The 24,305-nt window shown below is 27.0% G+C and overlaps 3 protein-coding genes and 1 non-coding gene across 5 annotated transcripts; 2 read left to right on the top strand and 2 right to left on the bottom strand.

Moving 5' to 3' along the window:
• Positions 1–41: 41 nt before the first annotated feature.
• Positions 42–8,078, bottom strand: LOC129610268 (splicing factor 3B subunit 3). The gene is made up of 12 exons (XM_055522788.1): positions 7,585–8,078; positions 6,571–6,936; positions 5,762–6,236; positions 5,244–5,578; positions 3,722–4,029; positions 1,568–3,370; positions 1,336–1,506; positions 1,098–1,149; positions 993–1,027; positions 744–804; positions 493–553; positions 42–304 (listed from the first exon to the last, which is right to left on the bottom strand). The coding sequence occupies exons 1-7, from the start codon at positions 7,808–7,810 to the stop codon at positions 1,366–1,368; spliced, it is 3,654 nt and encodes a 1,217-aa protein (XP_055378763.1). The 5' UTR covers positions 7,811–8,078; the 3' UTR covers positions 42–304; positions 493–553; positions 744–804; positions 993–1,027; positions 1,098–1,149; positions 1,336–1,365.
• A 3,909-nt stretch (positions 8,079–11,987) lies between these two features.
• LOC129610295 (nedd8-activating enzyme E1 catalytic subunit) lies at positions 11,988–14,134 on the bottom strand. 2 transcript variants are annotated; one of them, XR_008697084.1, is made up of 8 exons: positions 13,801–14,078; positions 13,570–13,747; positions 13,023–13,514; positions 12,888–12,969; positions 12,604–12,829; positions 12,325–12,548; positions 12,067–12,246; positions 11,988–12,013 (listed from the first exon to the last, which is right to left on the bottom strand). XR_008697084.1 is itself a non-coding variant. In XM_055522829.1 (7 exons), exons 2-7 carry the CDS (start codon positions 13,967–13,969, stop codon positions 12,334–12,336), a joined length of 1,362 nt encoding a protein of 453 aa, XP_055378804.1. In that variant the 5' UTR covers positions 13,970–13,975; positions 14,028–14,134; the 3' UTR covers positions 12,254–12,333. The 2 variants fall into 2 exon arrangements, 1 of the variants encoding a protein (XP_055378804.1); XM_055522829.1 differs by lacking the exons at positions 11,988–12,013; positions 12,067–12,246 and having other exon boundaries at positions 12,254–12,548; positions 13,801–13,975; positions 14,028–14,134.
• A 986-nt stretch (positions 14,135–15,120) lies between these two features.
• Positions 15,121–20,867, top strand: LOC129610229 (proliferation-associated protein 2G4). Its single transcript, XM_055522709.1, has 8 exons — positions 15,121–15,304; positions 15,515–15,612; positions 15,890–16,026; positions 16,090–16,252; positions 16,502–16,723; positions 16,779–16,871; positions 17,247–17,379; positions 20,239–20,867. The coding sequence occupies exons 1-8, from the start codon at positions 15,217–15,219 to the stop codon at positions 20,505–20,507; spliced, it is 1,203 nt and encodes a 400-aa protein (XP_055378684.1). The 5' UTR covers positions 15,121–15,216; the 3' UTR covers positions 20,508–20,867.
• LOC129610486 (small nucleolar RNA SNORA15) lies at positions 17,442–17,522 on the top strand. The gene has a single exon (XR_008697096.1). It is a non-coding gene; the product is annotated as a small nucleolar RNA SNORA15 (small nucleolar RNA).
• Positions 20,868–24,305: the final 3,438 nt, after the last annotated feature.

The raw sequence follows: 24,305 nt of genomic DNA, 5'->3' as shown, positions 1-24,305 counted from the left end.
TTATTTTATTTAGATTAATAAAAAAATGTATAATCTTTTGAATTTTTTATTTATTTACAAAATAATAATTTTTTTCATATAATACATAGGTATTTCCGTTTATTATATTTTTATTTACTTGTACTAAATTTACATAGGGTTATTACATACTATACATATTTCCTAATACTTTCAATAATTTAGTTAAATATAAATTACTAATTAAGGTAGGTAATTAGAATAAAATCAGTTAATTAGCCTGATTTCCTTACATTCAAAATGAGCAGTCTATTCCGCGTGGTTGTGTTCATAAAACGTTCGATTTCTGAAAATAGAAATAAATAACATTAAAATTTTATGCAAAAACAAAAGAAAACAAATTACTACTTTTTAATTTGTTCAGTTCTAAATTTATTTTAATCAATTCAAATTCGTTAGTCTAACATGTGTATATATGCAATATCATCATTTATTTCAATCAAATTAATATTTTATTAAAACTAGAAATCCTACCTGTTAAAAACATTTTCGCTAAGTGTTTTTGAAATTTCAAATAGTCTTGAAAAGAAATAATCTGGAAAATAAAAAAAAAGGGTCTGTCATTAATTAATTGAACTTAAGCTTAAGTTAAAAATTAAGAAAAAATTACTTTGTTCAGTAAAAAAAGTACACTAATCAAGAACATTCATAGGTGTCCCAAGGTACAATAAATAGTCATCATTTAAAAAAATATTTTAAGTTATAGTAAGTTGTATTTTTCTTACCTCAATGTTTATGATACATTTTTTTAGTGATCCAATTGAAATTTTATGTGGATACTTCAATCTGCCAAAAATTAAAATAAAAAAAAAATTTTGGTTTAACTAATTTTTCCAAGTTTAAATTTATTATTTTTTATATAAAATATCAGCTAGATTACAATATAATCAAATTATTTCAGTTGAAACACGGATCTAAATAACATCATTGCAGATATTAAATAAAAATCCAAAAATAGTCAATTATTAATTTACCTCATATTTCTTCCATGTTTTTCATTTCTTGAAGTCTATAAAAAATTTTAAGTATTCCGTCATTAAAACCAAATTGTTAAAGTAGAATCTCAAATTTAAACGTACCTTTAATTTTCTTTTAAATACTAGTTTAAATTAAATACGTTGGTCCAAAAAACTATAAAAAATGGAAAAAAGAAAATAAATATTAATGTAAGGTTATGTATACAAATAAATTTTGATATTACTTTTTGCAAGTATATCAGTTTTATAATTTTAATCAAAGTACATTCGTTAGTCTAACATGTGTAATTAAATCATCATATTTTATCAACAATTAATGCTTTACAAAGTTGCAACTTACACTATTTACAAAATAATAAAAGCGTTCTAATTAAAAGGCGTATCTAGTCCTTATATCTTCAAGTTTTTTAGCAACTTCATTAGGTGTTCGACCAAGATCATTTGCAATGTTTTTTTGTTTGACAGGATCAATAGATGTAAACTGTTCACATAAGTCACCATCCATAACGTTCTGCGATATAAAAAAAAAAAAATAGGTAAAATTCGAAATTTAAACGATGTCGAAATAATACTTTGCATGGATAGTAAGCACTTCTATAACTTAAATGATCTCGTCCACATAGTGGAGGGTGTTCGTTTCTCATATGCATTTCCAAATGTTGAAAAAAATCAAAGTCTTCTCTACTGGTGAAAGGAACCAAAGCACCAACAGTTCCACTAAGCGTTGAATATATTAAAGATTCACCTCCTCCAGGTATTAACGTTGCTCTTTGTAATGACATTACTGTTTCCCCTACATGAAAAGTACACACATTTTCCGCTTTTTGTGAGGCACCACTTAATAATCCTCGATCCCACAGGGATTTAGTACCAGTTGGATCTTCGTCAACATCATCTGTAACAGAATGTGGTAGTCGCAAAATCGCAATATTACCAAATTTATCAGCTGTTGCTATCGTATCGTAATCTAATAGACATGTTGCTGTTACCCATCTTGGGTGAGTATCATCAGCAAATATAATCAACTGATTCTCTTGGCGTTTATATCTTATGAAGAACACTGATTCTTGAACATCTGAAACATATATACGATGACCCATTGCATTTATATTGACTATTTGATAAGGTATGTGTTTATTTTCGCATTTACGTAACAGTTTTTTTTTCCCCAAATCATAAATTCTTAAAATCTTTCCAACGCCAGCTAATAGTCTACCCTGAAAGCCATGTAAAGCTCCAGGAATGTCTTCAATTTCAGTTCTATGTATGTATTCTAAATGAGTGCAAGTAGGATCTATTCTATAAATATCGATTGCACCCCCTTTGGAAACTCTAGGATTTAGTTGCAAATCTTTTGCTACACCAACTGCTAAATAGTATCTCCCATCGTTAGCTACGGAAAATTTTACGATGGCCATGCATATTATTGCATCATTTTGTTGTAATTGAACTTTATTGATAACATGACCATGAATAGGATCCATTATACGTAACTGTGATGCCCACATAGCGGTACCGGCTTTTGGGGCCGAAAATGTGTCTTCCGGCAAGTCTTCATTTATAAAGGCGTCTGCCATTTCATTCGCTAATTCTTTTTCTTCTTCTGCAGCAGCCTCACGCATTTCATCTGCCATTTGCTTTTTTTTTGCATTTTTAGTTTGTTCAGTGTAAGCGTTATGATCCGTCTCTGCTATCACCATCCTTCCAGTGTCATTATGAATTACAAAACGTCTTGGAGTATATTCTAGAGGGAATGTTATTTGATTAAACACAGCACCTAATTTTTCAAGGGCCAAAATTCTTAGAGTATTAGTAGAAATTGCAACTATGCCTTCGTTACATTGTTCACTTGAGAAACCTGATGCATATTCAAGACTCTCATAAGATAGTGGTGTCAAATGAAATCTATTCTGATAATAATATGAAAGCCATGTTCTACTAGACATAGCTAAAACGGCTTCCGAACCTTGCATTCTAATTCTAAATAATTTTACAGCACGGGAACCTAAATAGCGCGTTCTTGTATCTGCAAGATCTCCTGAAACAGGATCCAAAACCGTTCGGAGAAGTACACCATTACTTAATCCTATATTAAGATATATTGACCCAGTTTTCTGAGGAGCTCCTTCATCGGAAGCTTCTGCACTACCCATTTCAACTAAACAAAGTGATTCAGCAGGTGAGGGTAAGGCTTGCATTGAACGTGGGGCCAAACAATCTTGAGGGTCTAATGAAATAATCCGTACGGTATTATCAGCAAGCCCAACAGCTAAAAACCAACATCTTTGTTCCCCAGGAGGAACAGTTCCTAATGCCATACACATAACTTCAGCTGGCATTTCTTTTCTTTCTGTGTACTCATTAAGCTCCCCAGTCTGTAAAAATAAAGTTCGTTACTTAATATAAATTAATTTTAGGCAAAACCAAAATATTTTAAAATAAAAATTCAGTACTGCAGGACACAAATGTGCCACTTCACTAACAATCAGTTTTCGTGTTTTGTCATCAAAATAACATTTTTGGTTAAACTTTACATTCAATAAAAGTAATATATTAATATTAAAACTAATACGATAATTATATTTTTATTTTTACAATTTTGCAATAATAGGAAACCGAAAATAATATGGTGAACATTTTTTTTTTCTCATTTTTCATTTTTATACAATTACTTCTTTTTAATTTCAAGTTTTATCATAAATTTAAATTTTCTCTACAAAACTTACAAGATCCATTTCGAAGTAAACTAATTCACGTCCAGAGAGTGCTATTACAACCTGACGTTGATTGACAGCACATTTAGTGATTGACTTTTTTCCAGGAGCTTTCCATTCGTTAACTCGCTTATCAGCTCTAATATGCCTTATGCCGTCTGGATATACTTGAACAAGTGCATCATCGCCTAAAGCTGAGCAACTAAGTGTAGGCGTAGTGCCTAAGAACCCAGAATCTGTCACTTCTTCAACAGTTTCACCAATGCTTAGGACAAGAGTTGCATTTACGAAAGATACAATAATATAAGCATCAAATTCATCTGCAACAAAATGTAATTAAAGTACATTTCATTTAGTTTTTTTTTAATTCATTCAGAGTATAAAAAATAACTATAAATACATTTTTTATTGATAACATCATACAAACAAAGATCCTAATTTTTAAATTTAAGTTAGAAAAAATTATATTATTCCTATTTTTAATTTAGTTTTGCATACAAAAACATTTTGTGCTTTCTGAAAAAGTTGGTTTCTGTTACCAAATTTCAGATCAATTTCATTTTTGAATCAATGTACTATAAAAAATATATATAAAAAGCAAGTAAATATATAAGAAAATTTTTTTTTGTTGAATAAAACTGATTTTGCATTTATTATTTTACACAAACTACACACGATATCACAAATATGTATATTGTGTTTTCTTTTATTTTTCTCATTGTCGAAAAACACCTTGCAAAATAGGAAAACGGAAGATTTAGGAAATAACACCACATTTTAGTGAATAATTCTTATATTACAGCAAACATTGTGCTGCAAATATATCAAAAAAATTCAATTACAAATAAAATACTGTTTAAAATTCACTGAACACTTAAAAGTATTTTGAATGCTTCAACATTGATAAAAAAGATTTCTTTAAATACCCTAATAAATTAGTACAGATTATATTTATAAAACCAATTACTTATATTATTTTATAATTTTCTTTGAAATAATTTTTATATAAACGCTTACCTAAACCAAATTTTAATAATAAATAGAATATCATTAAATTATAATAAAAATTATCATATTCATTGTGAATGTGTATAATTTTATTTTCATTGATATTCCATCCAACGGGGTTTTTACAAACCCTTTGCGCTCTGAAATAAAAACGAAAATTCTATTGTTTGAAATTTAAATAGAATAATTAAATAGAAATTATCTGTAACAGGATTTTTACAAAGTAAAATTATTAATGGTTTGTATTAATGAACTTCTCTTTTTTGAAGCTCATTAATAGTAAAATAGATTCTCAAATTAAAACAAGAATTTAAGCATCACCTCATTGAAAAAATATTTAATCTTCAGAGAACTATTCTTTTTAAAACAGTTTGAATTTTTTTTATTCTTAATAGTTATTATTAAAAACGTAATCCATATTTCGAAATATAAATAAGCGGAATATATATTTTGACCTATGTAATGTTTTTTAATGAAAAAATATAATGAAAACAAATAAAAATAAAATTATAAAAATAATACTAACCATCAGATCTTCTCTTTACAGTCCATACCGCATTCGGATTACCCGGCAATTCAGATACAGCCATTTCAGAAACTTCTAAACCATGTCGTAGAACTCTTAGAGATGATCTTGGACCTCTTCCGCACATTAAGTATACTTGTGGAGTATCTTCATTAGCTAGATCAGCAACAGTTGATGATATTATTGGAGCATATGAATGTAGCTCATCGACCATAACTAAATTTTTTAAAGGTCTGGGCGCAAAAAAAAATGTATCACCCTCTTCCAAAGGCATAGCAGAACTGAATTCAGGTTCATCATCATCATCTCCAAGATGAGCAATTTGATAGAGGTAACTAAAAATAAAGTTATTAATTATTTCTTTTTGGTAAGTTTTAAATATTACGAAATTATTTTTATAAGAATCAATTTTCAGAAATTTAGTTATATTTTAATCAAAATAGTCATTGGTTCCTTAGGGAATCATCATAATAAATCAGAATTCAATATTTGGTTAAAGTTATTTAATATGTACTTACTGATTGCCAAATTCAGAAGCAACAAAGAGAAAGCCAGTTTTTAAGACACAAAGTGCTGCAGCTGGTGGGACGGTGTCAAAATATTTTAATTTTATTTCAGTAACTATGTCATCATCAGTTTCCAGAGTTACTTTAAAAATATCACCTTGTTCTGTTTGTAACAAAAAGAAGAACATACTTTTTGTCCTATGTGTAGCTGAGCATATAAATATCATGCCTCTTTCAGGATCATCAAGATCATTTCTTCGTCGAGGAATTGGGCATCGTATATCGTGTTGGTCTCCCAAATTTTTATACGTCAAATAATTCTCCGAGCATATTAGAACTCCTGAGGGGCCATCATTTCCTCCTGGCACCGATATTAGAATATTGGCATGTTCTTCCAACGGTTCAGAATACTTTCTTACAACATGATTCAAACCCAAATCAAGCTCATAAAATGTGAGAGTTTGCGATGTTTTTTTTGCTATTTCTCCTAAATATCGCCAAAAATAATAGAAAATTAATTTATGAATCACCAATTCACTAAAATTTTTTAAAATTTATTTCAAACATATGTAGGTAGAATGTAAATACAGAAAATTTGTAGACTTTAGCTCAGTGAAAAATTTGTCATTGTACATACAAATTTCAATGGTTCAAAAAGACTTCACTTTATTATAGCAACATTTATAATTGTTTAAAGGCATATTTAAATACGCTAGAAACATTTTTAATGCTGCTAAATTTTAAATATTTCACTCTTTATAGTGTTTATTGATTTCATGTTTAGAGTTATAAATTAACCTTTTGTTTTTTAAATTTCTTACCTGTGTGATCATTATCAGCTTCTTCATAGTCAATTTCTAAGCAAGCAAACATTGGATTTTCAAAACCAACATCAACTCCAACCATATGATAACAAAAGGTATTTGATTTATGAGCTTCTAATGGAGATGATATTGTTAAGCGAGTCTCTGCATCTCTATTCAATATATAAGCCAATTTTTGTTTTTCAACCGCACCTATCATTACAGCTCTTCCTTTTGGATCTATGGCAAAATATTGACCAGGGACAATTCGTCTACAGCCTGACTTTCCGAACGTTTCTTGGTGAACTTTGTCTAACGAATTCTTCACTGGATTATATTCTAGTATTACTATACGACCTGAATCAGAGCCGACAACAGCATAGTCTTAAAAAAGAAAAAAATAAAATGAAGCTTCATGAAAATTTTTTGTCAAATTTAAAGTTATCAAACAACATTACAGAATAAGATTTTTCTAGGATAAATTTACTTCTTTTTGGATATAACTATAGTATTGCATAAACCAAATGAACATTTCGAACAAAATTTTAAGTTTTAAATCATTTAAAAATTTTGATATTCTTGGTCACTACATGTTGAACAAAAAATAGTTAAGACTATTACAAAATTTCATAATTCTATTAACAATCAATAAAAGAACTTTTCCGAAAAACTCTTAACAGATTTTCTTTTATACCTGCGCTTATATCTGCAAAACTTTGAACTTGTAATAAAAATTGTATTGTAGCTAAAAAAAAAAAAAATTGTACATATAATTTTTTTTGTTTCTTTCATATACAGTTTGATAAAAATGTTATACTATCAAACGCGACAGAAAGAATCAATATGGCACAATATTTTAAGTTTAAAAACCTCTTCAATTAAACTAGGAGAGATTTAGTACCACATTATGCCAAATTTTCTAACCTAAAAGTCCACGTGACTTCATTTCATGCATATGTAATTTACTTACTAATAAAGTATGTACGTGGAATATACTTATAATGTATCCTTATAGTTTGTAATACTACTCACCTTTGGTTCCTCCTGTTAAACGAAAAGACATGAGTGCTCTAACACATCCAAATATTTCAACTGTGAGTACAGTATGAACTTTCCCTGTGTTCGGATCTGGACGCAACAGTTCCAAACTCTTCCCACGTGATATAAGGATTTCTTGAGTTTTGGAACCTGAGAAACTTCCATGTACTGCATGTGTAATACCAGTACCACGTTGCAAAGTTAAATTATATAAATACATGGCCTTTTTGTAATCTTAATTATTCATGGCTTGCTTCACTTCAAATCGAATAAGTTATATTTAACACAACTCTTGATAAATTCCCAAATGCATATATATATATATATACATATAAACTTACTCTGCAATTAGTCGATCATACGAGTATTTAATAAATTAAAATTTGAAAACTTTTATTAAATCCGGTTAAAATTTGTATTTGCAAATGCTTCACAAATCACAACCGGATGGAACAAAATATGGAGGCAAATTAAAAATAGATTCAATCTAACACGCCGCACGCGTCTTTAAATCATATTCTCGTTTCAATACGTTGGTGCTACTGTAATATCCTTTTAACACTTTTGCCAACACGAAAACGGAATCTATAAGATTCGTTTACATAAACGACAAAATTTGAGATTAATTAAGTTTGATAAATAAAAGCAGTATATGTAAACACATTTTATTCTTCGGTTTTTATTTATGACATCAGACTTTGTCTGACGGAAAATGATAGAAATTATTCAGATTTTATAAAAGTAATATAGCGATAATTGCTTTATTGCGGGAGTTTAAGACAGCGATCATTTAATTTTTATTTAAAAACTCAATAAATTTACGAATTTTGAATTATATTTAACGCTATTGAACAAATATTTCTTTTAATTATTAAAGTAAATAATATAATGAATAATAAAATTACATAATATTATGAATAATATGATTTATATTCTACAACATAAAAAGTTGTTGCCAGTTTAGACCATATTGTTATACATATTCGTTTTGGAATGTTCATACAAAATTGTTAAAATTTTATTATAACTGTGTGTTTTATTAAAAACAAAAATACTCAAATCTTCACAACATTTGGTTTTGATTGTGGCTGCTAGGGTATTCGTTACTTCAATAATGCTTTATAAAAAGTTTAAGTACAGTGTTAATACGATTACCGTCTTATAGCTTTCAATACCTTTACATTGTAAAAAAAAATTGCTGAAACTTTTGATACATTTTGGTAATGTCTTTATATCTAACAAGTCCCAATGCTCAGAGAGAAACTTGAAAGCACACCTTATTTTATATGGCCTTTTTTAAATCGAAGTGGCTATTTTTTGAGAAGAAATATTAAAATAAATTCACACTTATTATAAAGCAGGTAAAATTTAGAACATATATTTGAAAAATCAAAAAAATATATTAATATTTTCATTGATAATTATTTTAAAATTTAAAAAAAAGCGGAAAAACAACAAACACAACCTTCGCCTTCAACGTTTTATTTGTTACTGAAAGCATTTCATTATTTTTAAGTGAACAGCTTTTTTTTCTCATAGGGTAAGTTAACGCAAGATATGGGAAGTACCTGTGGTGTCAAGTTGAAAATATAATTAATGAAAGATAATTCTTAAATATTGATATAAATACATAGTAAAGAAAAAATTTGAAGAGGGAATTAGAAAATAATATCTAAAATACAATCAAATATTATTTGTTAAATACAAATTTTATATAAACTTCAAAATTTTACCTCTATTTTTATTTGAAAAAATATTAAAAACTTACTATCATTTATATCAATTACCTAAGAAAAAAAAAATATTTAAAATGTTTGGAAAAAACAATCATATATTTTTATGACCGGATTTGAATATTTTTCTATTTTTGAAATAAATGGTATTTTACCAAATGACTCGAAAATTCCGACTGTAAAATAACAGGTATTTTAAAATTTTTGTTCAGGTATTTTAAAATTCTTTCCATTTAGAATTAAGATAGGTCATACATACACATGCAGGAACATTTTATAAATAGATTGCTCTTGTTTACCTGCTAATAAAATATGAAAGAAGAGCACAGCAAAATTTTTGAAGCACTCAATATAACATGTTTGAAATAGTTTTAAAATAATTATTTTAAAAAAAATTTATTGGAAGTAGGTACATACATATTTATTTTTAATAACTTAAAAACTAACTGAAATTATTTGAAACAATTTTATAAGTAACGTATGAATAATCGAAATGAGATAATTCAAATTGTTGAAATGTGTCAACCTATATTACTTTTAATAACATTTTTGTTAGCCGACACTACTCAACTTACCTTATTGGGAAATACAAAATGTGCATAAAAAATCATACATCCTTCCTCATTAACATTTGAAACCATACTGAAATATGAATTTGAAATTTTTTTTCATTTTTTCTTTCCTCCTACCTTTCTTTCTTTTTCGTGCAGTATAATTTAAATGGGAAGCTTTTTAAAAAATGTGTATAATATCCTGAGATTTTTTAAAATATTAATCTCTTTTTTACGTAAAAAAAAAGAAAAAAATAATAAAAAATATGACACGATCAGTGGCATTTAAAGAAAAAACCAACAACGAGGCCAAAAATTCGTAACATTTCGTAAAAAAAATTGAGTATTGGGACTTGTTAGATATAAAGACATTACATTTTGGAATACAATTTTTACAATATTAATACATACTTTGACGTTTGTTTGAAAAGTTCAATTTAAAGTTCTGTACAAATGTTAATTTTCAACAAACGTTACCATATCATTAAAATCATAGCATTTTTATGCAGCGTTTTAGGAAAAAAACTTAATAACTAGCAATTTATTGCTGAAAATAAATACTAGTTTATTTAATTAGCTATATTTGGCAACATTTACATAACATTTATTAAAGCGTGCTCGATCTTTTTCGATAACCGATTTACTTTTATTTTACGTATAGAACGCATTTATTTTAAGAGCTCTTGCTTAACTTTTTGGAATGTAATACTTTGTAAAGTTTACGACATTATCGAAGGCACGGTGTATCTAAAGTTCAATACTTGGCAATGCTAATTTTTATAAAATATTTTATTTCGTTACACAATTTGCCAAAATTTGGAAAAAAATTTGTCCTAAAAATAACCTTTTTTTAAATAAAAATTGTCAATAACAACCAATTGATAACAACCCCAAATTTTCACTTCAGTGTTTTTTTATTGTTGTAAATCCAAAAAAAAAAATAAAAATCTGATCACATTTATAACACATCGAAAATTTTAGTACCTGTCGTTCAGCTGTAAAAAAAAATTAGATGGAAAATAAGACAAGATCCTTTTTTTCTTGTAGGATTTAGTTTGATTGGATAGGGTAATCAAATATGCTTTAAATTTTGATCGTTTCAAATTAAATCGTACAATTTTGCTTGATTTTAAAACGGTGCCTTAGATTTTATGCTATAATCACATAATCAATGTGATTGGTGGTGCCGTTACCTTAGTCAATTTAAAAAAAAAATTGTGGGAGACCCACTTATATCAAACTTTGTACTTTCTGGAATGACTATGTGCGAATGTTAGAGGATTTAATTTGTTTCAAATTGTTTTAAAATATAAGGCATTAAATAAAAAGATGACTGAGTTATTAAGAAAAATGCGAAAGTTTCATGTTTGTCTACTGGTTTGTACTGCTACTATTTTTGTGATCTACGCACCTAATTTTAAGTTTGTCTTGTACAAAATTTAAACGTTAAAAAGAGAAAACAATGACTATTTGTTTTATTTCTCCCAAAAAAGAACAAATCTCATTTCTAAAAATGAACAATCTAAACGGAAAATTTCATATATTTATCAAACATAAGCAAATATTTTTCGGTTATAAAAAAAACCGAAAATTTTAATTTTGGATTATTAAAGTGTGAAACATGCAAAAAACCATTTGTGAATCAATTTTGTCTATTTAATTTTACTTTTAATTAAAAAGTTTTGAAAAAAACTTGGGCCAAAATTGATAATATGTTTAATTTTAGAAGTAAAACACGTATTTGTATTTTAATAATTAATTCCAAGTTTAATCAACTTTTTTATTTCAAATTTAACATTAGGTTGTGTTGTATTGTGTGGAAAATTTTTAGGATAAGTATAAAATTTAAAATGAAATTTTTAGCAAAACGTACATATGTATGTATGTAAAAAATAAAAACGAAACCTTTTTGAATTTTTGATTTAATTAAAAAAATAAACAAAATCGCCATATCAAGATCAAGCATGTTTTACGAAATAAACTAGCTGAAGGCCATTGAAAGCATTGAAGTCAGTTACGTGGCACTTTGAAAGGCTTTTTTTTAAATGGCATTGAAATTTCCATGTTTATTAGATTAATCTAGGAATTCTCTTTACCAATCATAAGGTCCTAAGTATCTCCTAGTTTTTTGGTACAGACCTTAATTAATATTTGTAATAAGATAACAAAAAAAAATTTCTTAAGTGTCGTACCTCTGCATAGGTTTCACAAATGATTTATGCCTTGCAAAAACGGTTCAGAAAATGTCAGCAATATAGGACCTATAATTTTTTTTAAAACCAGTTTTGCTATATCCCTTGGTTCCACGGTCTACTTTTTGTCATCAAAGGTGAGCGTATAAGAAAATATCTGGTCTAATAATCTAAAATAATCTTTTAAAAATAAATTTATTTATTCTTGGTATACAAGCTTTTCATGTAAATTGTATACATATGTATGTAGAAACATACATATATTATTTAATCTGACTTCATTTCAATGTCATTAGCATTATATTTCAGTTTTAGAGTAATAGTATTTGGATTAGTCGCATCCGCCACCATAAGTTCTTGTCCATCTTTTAGTCCTAGTTCACCAAGCGATAATACTAAATTTGGTCGAGTTCGTTCTTCTATACTTTTGACCGTGGACATATATAGTGTCTTATTTTTCCCTTCTATAAAAGCTGTTATACCTGTTGAATGAAAAAATATTCTAAAAACTTGCATTTTTAATCCATAAATTTTAACCTGGATTTTTCATTCGAAACTCATTACTCTCGCAAAGAAACTTTATGAAATCTTCTAAGGTCATTGTATTTGGATCTTCCACATCTACAACTTTTGGGATGTTACTGCAAGCTAAGCAATCTTCTTTTTTCTCAGCTTCGTATGTATAAGTATAAATTCCATCAAGATCATTAAAAACCATGTAATTATTCATAACGTCGTAGCAGCTTGTTGCAAGTTTAAATACCTAAAATCCAATTTTTATGTAGGTGGGTATACACATTTTGTATGTATCAGTTTCAAACCTCAGTAGAGCATGCTGCTGCTATGATTGCATTGGTACTGGCAACAGCTGGTATAATATTTTTGACAACACCATGCACTAATCTATTTGAAATAACTATTAAATGCAACATTTGAATTGAATGTTTTCAAAATACCTGTAGGACAATCCCGTGATATTATATTGATTCGCCCTCTCTATAGCTTTTTCGTATACCCAAGTGACGTGTACAGGATCGTCTCCATCTAATGCTGTTCCAAAGGGATTTTCTTTTTCCCACTGTATTATTTTAACAAATTCAATGCAATGTTCCGGTAACCTTGGAGTATTTGCAATGGTGCAAAGTGGATATGTTACTTGAGGAGGGAAAAGATCTAACGTACATTCAATACAAGCAGTAATGCCGGGTAAAATAACACGAGCGTTCCCTTTGAAACCCTCAGTCCCACCATCAACCATTGGAACAATAGTAGATTGATCCACCGCACCATTTTCATCATAACAAACCAGAGAGAGTAACATTCCGTTAATCCATCGTCTAGCATCTATTGAATCTAATCCACAAACGACAATATGAAAATTTCTGTAAAAATTTTCATCATAATCTTGAATTTTACAAAAATGAGCTGTTACTTTGCATCCGTGAATTCTTAAATTTAAGCATCAAATTAACAAAGGAAAAGAGAAAATTTTAAAACATTTGCCTGGAATTTATAAACTTTGCAGCAACTTCGGCTTTTGAATAACCAATGTCTTTCCTTCTGAATAAAAATTGACGATTCAAATTAGACAACTCTATAGTATCCATATCAATGACATGAATATCACGAAAACCCATCAAAGCTAAATCTTTTAACAATTCACATCCTAAACCGCCAGCACCTAGCATATAAATTTTTCTAAAAAAAATTTCTAAAATTCAAAAATTAATTTACCTATAATCAGTATTTTGCAGGAAGTTTGTAGAAACTCTAAATTCTCAGGTGATGCTTCATAAGAGGAATGGCAAAACGGCCCAGGCCTCTCAAGAATTTTCCGTAAGTTACTCCATCTCTTTGATAAGTAGGATGTATCATCAGTTGTGCATAAATTTGTTGGTTCCATTTTAAACTTTAAGAACTAGATTTCAAAAAAGTTATCAGAAAATGTTGAAAAATTATACCGGTTCTGTTGTTATATTTGTATGTATCACTAGTTTCTACAATATTTAATTATTGTTTTTATACTTTGACAAAATAAAAAAATAAAAAATAAATTATGTTAGTGCTGCCGTTTTCCTAAATATAATATGACAGTGGACATGTTTATAGGTAAATAAATTGAACGTAGCACTCGCTTCTTTTATGCAAAATAATTTATTTACAGGTGTGTAAGTGCATTGAGTGTGTGCACTCTGCGCGTAGCCATACAAATAGGATATACACTACGGAGGAATAAGTTGGTCTATGCCGTAGTGCATATCCTAATAAGTTGGCCTATACCAATTTTTCCTCCGTATTTCAAACTTTTAAAAATAACTTTTTGAAAAGTTGTCAGGTTCTGATATTTAAATCATATTTTATACAAAATCTTAAACAATTTCTAAAACCAATGATATTTTAAAATTGTATTCTCTAAAACTGTATTACGCTACGTTGCATTCGATTTCCTCATCCCAATATGAAACCGGATTACATACATTCACACTATTATGCATAAGTTTTACGATAATTTCTCACCAAGTGCAACTCATCGAGTTTAGACGACTATATAGTAATTACAATAATTTGTAGAAGACGAAAGAAATAAAATTTCAATTGGCGTAGTCTAAAAATTTAAAAATACGATTTAGATTTTCAATAAAAATTATCGATTAAAATTATTATCGATTAGAAGATTTTTGAAGAATACACTAAATGTTTCTTTTTTCTATTGAGTAAAAATATGACAACTATGGTATTTTAATCTGAAGTAAAAGACAAATTCGAAAAATCACTCTTACAGTTAATATAACTAAGTTTTGAAATTTAACAAAAAGTTTAACCTAAATTGGTAAATTCAATTTTCTCGCAGTTTTCATGCAATCATTCCACATTTATTTATATAAAATACAAGAACCGATTTTTATTGACAATTCAAATCATATCTTTTGGAACTAATGATAAACTTTATGTAAACGTGATAAGTTAATTAACCTTTTTGACAATACTATTTTACGTATAATGTTTTCTCTTTTTCTTGTCTACTCTTAAATACCAACATAATAATCATTGACATTATCCGCTCTCTTTTCTTGATTCGATTAATGTTAAATTTACTTTTATAAAGTTCATTTTGATTTTTTTTATTTAAAAAATTGTATATATAAAAAAATGGCTGATGACAAGGATGTTAATGAGAAAACTTGTGCGGAGGATATTGTTGTCACAAAATACAAAAATGCTGGAGAAATCGTTAATCGTCAGTATAAAATTACATGATATTTAAGTAAATTTTTTGGTGACTGGTAGCTTCATATATTGAAAGTTTGGGATTGTTAGCCACGCGGCCAATCCCGCTTCGTTTTTAATATAACCTTTAAATATAATATGATAAAAAAGAAACATGCTTTATTGTTTAATAACTTTTAAAGTGTGAAAACGTAAAGTTTAATGAAATTTTCATTTGCAGGAACTTTGAAAACAGTAATTGGCCTGTGCGTGGCAGATGCTTCAGTAAGGGAAATTTGTTCAAAAGGTGATGAATTACTTTTAGAGGAAACAGGAAAGGTTTGTAAAACGTTTTAGCAATATTTTGGTTTTATGTTAGACACATGCATGTATCCATATATAACACATTCCTTTTAACTTTACAAATTGTGTAATTACATAAATTTGGCAGTAAATTTAATTCTATGATTTCGCTGACAATTCATTTATTTTCCACATCAGCAACACTCAATTTGCAAAATCTGCAATTTTTAAATCTAAATATCATTTTTATTTGTCGCCATTATATTTTTTATAAAATCATACAGAAAATAAATTAAATTTAATTATTTTGCAGGTATTTAAAAAAGAAAAAGATTTAAAAAAAGGTATCGCTTTTCCAACATGTTTATCAGTTAATAATTGCGTGTGTCATTTTTCACCAACTAAAAATGATCCCGATTATACCTTAAAAGAGGGAGATGTTGTAAAGATGTGAGTAGAAAATTTTGTAATTACATACAATTGTATTATATTTGTTATTTTAATCCTACATAGCGATTTGGGAGCTCATATAGACGGCTTTATAGCTGTCGCTGCTCATACGATTGTTGTTGGTGCTAGTGCAGACAAAAAAGTAGATGGACGAAAAGCTGATGTAGTTCTGGCCGCATATTGGGCGGTTCAGGCAGCTTTGAGGATAATAAAAAATGGTGCAAATGTGAGTATAAACATGTAATTAATATTTATATTGTGCGTACAAAGAAAACTTGCAATATTTATGTTTTCATAATTGATTTTTTACTTAAAATAAAAGTTGTAAAGCATTCGTATGCTTTAAACGTATCTACATTTCATTTATAAAAAAATTTCTACAAATAAAATGCTTTTGAAATAAATACATATTAAAAATATATTATATTATTGAAATTGAAATTAACAGTATATTTAAATATTATGCACATTAAAGAATTACGCTATTACTGATGCAGTACAAGAAATTGCCGATTCATATAAATGTAAACCCATTGAAGGAATGTTGAGTCACCAACTTAAACAATTTCGTATTGATGGTGAAAAAACGATAATTCAGAATCCTAATGAAGCTCAACGTAAAGAACATGAAAAATGTGAATTTAAAACTCATGAAGTATATGCAATAGATGTTATAGTCAGTACTGGTGAAGGAATTGTATGTGATTTAAATATTTCAAAACAATTATAAATCTAATGTATGTTTATTTCAGGGTAGAGAGAAAGATACTAAAATTTCTATATATAAGAAAACCGATGAAAATTATCAATTAAAATTAAAAAATGCAAGAGCTTTACTGGCTGAGGTATGTTAATTAAAAATAAAATTTATCACCAAGTATTTTTAAAAAAACCATGATTATAAACTAGCGCTATTGAGGGAAAACAATTTCGAAAATTAAAGTATGGTTTATAATTCACACACATGCATATTTGCTTAAGAGGAGTTAAAAAATAATCAAATGTCCAAATTTGATTTTTTTTTTGATTCGTTAGAGCAAAACAAAACTCAATTTTAAAACGTTCATAAACCTTGCTAGGAAATTTTTGATTTTGTACCCAGAGATTTTAAGATTATGAGATCTGAGTTTTATATTTTTACACAACAAAATGTGATTTGCTTTAAAATCGTGAATAAAACATTTTCTTTTTTTTATTTTTTTTAATTATTTTTTACTAAGGTCAAAGCAAAACATGGCAATATGCCTTTTAATCTTAGACACTTTGCAGAAGAAACAAAAGCTAGAATGGGTGTTGTCGAATGTATTTCGCATAAAATGATTGAAGCTTTCCATGTATTATATGAAAAGCCAAGTAAGTTAGTTTTTTTTTTCATTGTAAGAATTAATTAAATTAAGTAATGTAAGTTTAGTGTAGCAAGGATAATTTCGTATATATTTTTGTTTAGTTTATACGACCAGACACCTTGCGAAAGTAAAATTATGAAAATTATAAAAATTTTTTTTTTATTATTCAATGAAACTTGATTAAAATTTATTGGATAACAATAACTTTTTTCAAACAGTTCAAAAATTATTTATACTATTTTTATGGTAAAGATTAAAAGCTTATTCTATTTGCTCATGCTCTTTCAATTAAACACCATATGCAATTTTAAAGTATTTTATGTGTCTAATTGTAGAAGCTGTATTTTGCAAAGTTTCATGTACATACATATACAGCAGCAAGTCAACGTATCACAAATAATAAACGACTTTTGAAATTTGTGACTCAAAGCTTGCAATATTATTCATGAAAGGATTAATTTTGAATAAGCTTAGCAAATTCGGCTTGTTTAAAACATTTTTTTTGGACAATTCTTGTAATTATGAATTAAATACTTTTTGACTAAGAAAAACAGCAAGTTAACGTATCTCAAATATTATTTTCGATTGAATTTGGGACTCAAAACTTGCTAAAGAAATAAGCAGGGAGACATATTTTAAATAAAGAAATGAAATACACATATTTATTTTATGCGCTCTCTAAAACAATACTTCAAACCATGTTGGAAATATCGAATTGCGATTATAATGTAAAACAATTTTTTTTCAATTCAACTGCAAGACTACACTGAACATCAGCAAAAAACAACATCAACTATTGATTACTGTAAAAATTTAATAGGAAGTTCAGTTAACTTAGTATTTTTGATAACTTCCAAATATTTTTCTCTACTGGTTTACAATTTTCGTATTCTCAGAAATTTTCTATACTGTTCACATAGAAAATTAGACAGGAACGTAACATACATCATTTTAAAATAATAAGCCTATAGGTTGGTTTTTAAGTACGTAATTCATTTGAAAAGTAATTTAATAATTGAATACAATCTATCCAACAATCTAGTAAAAATTAGTTATAATGCTCAATAGAATTTATAACCTTAAAGAATCCTCATTTATAATTTCATTTTATATTTTACATAAGTTCATTTTGCTTTTTTGAAGTTTATTAAAATTATAATGCAAAACAAGCTTAATTAAAAAATCTGAATATCACTATTTATTATAAATGTTATTTTTACCGTAAACCGCTAATTTTCCGATCTTCTCAATTTGGTAATGACAAAAGTTAAAAATAACTAAATTGTTGCTTGAAAATAAATTGAACCCGAACTCTTTTCGTTACGAATTTTTTCTGCTTTTTTATTTCAATTATTAAATTTAATTTATTTTTATTTTACATAAACAATATATAATTTTTTTTCTCGACAAACGACACGGCAAGGTTATTATTTAAAAACAAGTTATAGCACCCAAAATTGTACTTTCAAACATACAAAGTTTTATCGTATTGATTTAAAAAATTTGCAGTCAGTAAAACCAAATTTATAAATTTGTGTAAAACTAGGTACTGTAGAACGTTTTGCATAAATGATCTTATCATGTAATCTTTTAAATTACATTATACAAATTTTTAATGTAACAAAAAAAATTTGAACTTTGTTTGTTTGCTTTTAAACATACATAATGTATGTAGCTGTACATACTTTTATGTGGGCTTCAGTTAACAGTTTATTATTTGATTGAACTTTAAGTCTGATTAAAGATGTCTGATATTCAAATATATCAATAAAGTGGAAAACCCTGGTTATCAGCAGACGTATTTTAGATTTTTCAAAATAATGTAGCGCAAACTAAATTCAGCGTTCAACTGGTTTTTGTTTATTTCGATATCGTGTTTTCAATTTGAAACTTTGTTGTCAAAAGTTTGATACCAAGGTTTAAAAATAATCTCGTGTGCTTAATGCTCATCAAATTTGATTAAATTAATTAAATCGCAGATTTAGTCTAATGTATAATTGTCACTTTAGGTTTCAGAGTTTCGGATTAAATAATAACAGAAAATGTGAAATTGAGTGTATTTTGAAATAATGAATAAAAATTTCATTTGCAATTTTATGTTACCGTGTAAGACTTATGACTTATTGAAATTTTTAAGATAAGCAATAAATGCATTTAATCGTAGTTTAATGTTTCCGATAAGGACTTAATTAAAAGTACATCAATACATGCATACATACACATGTGCAATCGTACATGAATATATCTGATTTATATTTACTTCTATTTCTGATTTATATTTAGGTTAAAATACTCGTAGTAATAATTTTTATGTAAAAGGAAATGGCAAGTTAACGTATCACAAGTATTACTTTCGATTAAATTTGTGACTCAAAACTTGCTAGAGAAATAAGAAGGAAGACTATAAATAAATTATCGAAAAAACGTATTTATATAAGTTCTTTCTTAAACAATATTTTGTAACTGAACATCTTGAAATCCAATATATTATAATGTGTATGTGTATGTACGTAATTGCCAGTTATTTAATTTTAAAAAATTGGTAAAGGCTATGGAAGATTTTAGACTGAGATGTATTTTATTGTTAATTAAATTACATTATGTTTCATTGTTTATTTAAATGGTTGTCATAAAACAATCTTATAATAACCTTTTCTTGTTAAACTGATAGTTGCTTATTTGCGACTGCATATATACATAACATTTATTGCGCGTTTTGGCGAAATGCTTAATGCGTGAACTAATCATAACTGCCAATTTATTACGAGATCTTATTTAATTTCTTTATGTAAAAAATTTTTTCTTTAAAATATTAATTTGTTCAATGAAAAATTGTTAAGACTAAATTTTTCTTTTATTTTTGTAGGTGAATATGTTGCCCAATTCAAACATACAGTTTTATTAATGCCAAACGGTGTCAATTTGGTAACAGGTTTACCATTTGAAGAAGATTTTTATGTTAGCGAACATTCTGTTACAAAAGAAGAATTAAAGAATTTACTTAGTCAGCCAATCGATCCTAAAAAAAGTGCAAAGAAAAAAGGGGGTAAAAAAAAATCTGCCGGTGAATCAGATACGTCCACCACGGCAACTACTAAAGTAGAAACAGCACCAGAAGTTACAACAAAAGCCTAATTATTACCCATTAAATCAAAACTTAAATAATAAACAAGAAACTTTTTTATGCTGTCTGATTACGAAGATTAAGAAAAAAAAACGTTTTTATTGAAATCTGTAATTGAAAAATTAAAGTATGATTTTTAACGTAAGATTCACGTTAAGACTTAATTAAAAAAAAGCAAGAAATTTTAATCTAAACAAAAATAAAAAAAAAAACTAAAATATAGCAATAAGAATTTAAAATTTCCGTTAATACATTTTTTAATTTCTTTACTATTTCTATTTTTCTGTTAACATCTTGATGAATGATTTTTATGTGAGAAAAAATCTGTACCGTTTTTTGATTGATCAAATTAAATGTAATTGTTTGGAACAGATTTGTTGTAATTAGTTTTTTAATTTATTTTAGATATAAAAATTCAATTCCTTAATAAATGAAAACAATCACACTTAGTTCTCAAGATACATTTCGAGTTACGACATGATATAAATTTGCACCATTTTTATTCGGCTTGCGACAAATTTTTTAATTTTTTTTTGATAGATTTCATTGATTTTTAAATAAAAATCTAAACCGAATTTAGTTATAAGGCAAGTCTAAAGCACATACAGGTATGCCTAGATATATACATACTTCAATAATGAACTTTTTCTAGTTAAAAATACTGGTCGGTAGTTAAAAATTCCAACTAGTGTGAAATACATATAAACTTTTTATTTTATTTATTTTTGTTACAAAATTGATTCTTTTGGTTTCATTATTATATTTTGCTGTTTTTTTAAACTTTGTTATCTTTTTTTAAAAAGCAGGTGAGTTATAATTTAAAATAATTTTCTCTAACTCACTTTTTGTTTCCATACATTTTTTTTCCTCAAACCACAATTCATTCGAGTTATGACAGTAATTTTTGGAACCAAAAATGTCGTATGTCGAGGACTTAAGAGTATTTTTCTATCACCTTTTGGTTACTTCTACATGTATGTATATACTGCGTGGCAGATATGCAAAAACGTTATAATCCTACATCCACATCAACAAATAAATGGTCCTTCTCATCAAAGTCAGAAATAAAATTGGATCAAATCACGGGTGACAAAAAAGCTAGGTCGGGACCTCAAGGGAGAAAATGACAGTTCACATAGTTTTTAACATCATAAATCTTCCACAAAATCAACTTTCTTCAAATTTTTAAATAGAAAAAGTTAAAATCAATCTTTCTATTCTATTACATAAAGAGTATAGTGCTTACATTCTTTAAGTTTTGTGCTATTAAAACATTAAAAAGTTCTTTTAAAAAAACCCTCCAGACTCAGTACATTTTTTTAAGATTTCAATATATGTATGCTACCCTAGAAAAAAAAAAATAGCGCATTTTATTTTATTTTTGAAGTGCATTGTTTCAATTTTGAGAAAATGTACATTTGATTTTAACAAGTTTGCTAATTCGGTATGAAATGTCTCTCACAATGCACACTTATATAATTACATATATTTCTATATATTTTTCATGTGTATACTATATTAATTAAATTGATATGCTTCATAATTCACAAAAGTTATAGCATATATGTATTAAAAGGCAATATAATTCTTTTTAGGTAAAATCACATACATATTTTAGTTATGTTAGGAAATGTGTTCACAATTGTTAATAAGTCTAATTCACTGATCTACCTAAACTACCGTATCAGGAACTTTGGAAGCTTATGCAAATTTCTTTATAATACAACTTGGAACGAGGCATTTTTTTAAAATTATTATAAAACTACATAAGCACTTTAAAAATAATTAAAACTTAAAATCTAATAATTACAAATTTAAATCCTAATAATGCTTTTATTAAATAAATTAAAATCTAATAATGTTGTTATCAACTCTATTTTATGTCGTGTATTATAGACTAAAAAATATAGCACCAAATTTTTTTTATTCAGTGTATTGTAATTTTTTACTCTCAATATGTTGCCTGATATGGCCGTTCAAAAAAAAAGAAATGCGGAGAGGATCCAAAAATATATTCAATTAAAAAAATTTAAAATTTCGAGTTGAAATTTAAATTTTTGATATATTTCTCAGAAAACTCCAAATTTCATTTCAATATAAATATTGTTAGGTTTTAGCAAAGACGCTAAAAACTTAAGATAGTTCAACACGAACAAAGAAAAAAATTTCAATTTTTATAATCGGGGACCAAATATTGGCAGAACATAAATTATTACATGTAAAAACATTAACAAAAATAATTCACTCTCTGCGTTATCAGTACTGGAGTTATAATAAATAATCATAAAATTCTTTTTCTTTATTTTTGCTTTTTGCTAGAAATTAAAAAAAAATATTGTGGAGTAAAAAATAGATAAACAATGTTGTTACAAACTAATGTGCAGGCAAATGTTTATATCTGTATATGTATTATACATATATATATAAATATACATAATGCATGTAATTATTTTGCTTTTAAAAATTTATATGTTAATTGTATGCACATATTGATATTTACTTGCATAGTAGTACCTTTAACTGCATGAATATACATACATATATTGCTATGTAAGCATGGCTATTCCACGGCTGAAATAAGTAAAACACAGAAAAATTTTTAAAGTTTTGGAAGTTTATGGCTTTTAATCACTTTTTTAAGAATTATAAATATTTATCAAAATAATTCAAATAGAAAAAAAAACAAAAACTGATTTTTTAATAACAAATTTTTTAATTTTTCAAAATAGCTAATTTTGAATTAGGGCGACAGTGTTACATTTTAAGTCTTTCGTTATCCAGTAGTAGTTGTGCTTGGCTGACCATTCTTTGCATATTTGAATATCTTTCACATAAAAGCATTTTGCAAAATTCTTTTGGATATTCACTTACGTAATGTAATTCGTTAATCGTTGTTTCAATATGTATTTTTTTTAAATTTTTTAATTTGTTTTTTACTTCAGATATTTCTTTGTAACATTTTTGCAATTGCTTTAAAGTGACACCATATTTTTTGTAAATTAAACTGATCTTTTTAATTTTCCTTTCACAGTTTTTGCTACTAAAAGGAGAATTTTTCAAATAGCTTGATTCAGTTTGCCGCGGTGAAGTTTCCATATACTTCAGATCTGTGGTATTTAATTCACTGTGTTCAGAATGTGTAGTTTCAGGATAAAATTTATCATCTGGCGCTTTAACTACAGCTAATGAGTCAGTATTTGATTCAGAAAAATTCAAACTTTTACAATTTAAAACTTCATGGTTATCTGGAAAATCGGAATAATTGTAATTTATATGTGGAATAGCTCCTTTTATAAGTTTTTTGTTTTTAAGTTGTGAGCTTAAAAAATGTTTTTCACAAATGTATTTATTCGCTGTAATAAATTCTATACCGAAATTACAAGCCCTAATCCATTTTTGGCTTTTATTTATATCTGCTGGAAATTTAAATAAGCGAAACATGGAACTTTTCGAAAAACAATTTTCAATACAACATTTTTTTATACGTTTTCGTTTTCCTTTTTCCAAAAAGAAGGGCTTTTTATTAGGAACTACATGTGAAAAAAGTGTTGGTATTGAAAATTTTTTCAATTTTCTTTTTCCCAAGCATTGTTTTTCAAAATGTTTTTCACAAATAACCATCCATCCGTTAATTTCTGCGGTTACTTTACAATTTTCCTTCCATTTCTTCAAAATATTTTTTTCTTTGGGAAATCTAAAGAATCTTATGTTTTCATTTTTTTTCTTTGTGTTGCAATTTTCTGCACAACATTTTACTGAATCTGCCAAACGAGACTTTTTTTTTATACAATTTTTATTAATGCTTTTTA

Source organism: Condylostylus longicornis, unplaced genomic scaffold (assembly GCF_029603195.1).
Source record: "Condylostylus longicornis isolate FDR11 unplaced genomic scaffold, ASM2960319v2 ptg000044l, whole genome shotgun sequence".
Lineage (NCBI taxonomy): Eukaryota > Metazoa > Arthropoda > Insecta > Diptera > Dolichopodidae > Condylostylus > Condylostylus longicornis.
The sequence above is the reverse complement of the archived record's forward strand: the minus strand, read 5'-3'. Positions and strand labels throughout refer to the sequence as shown.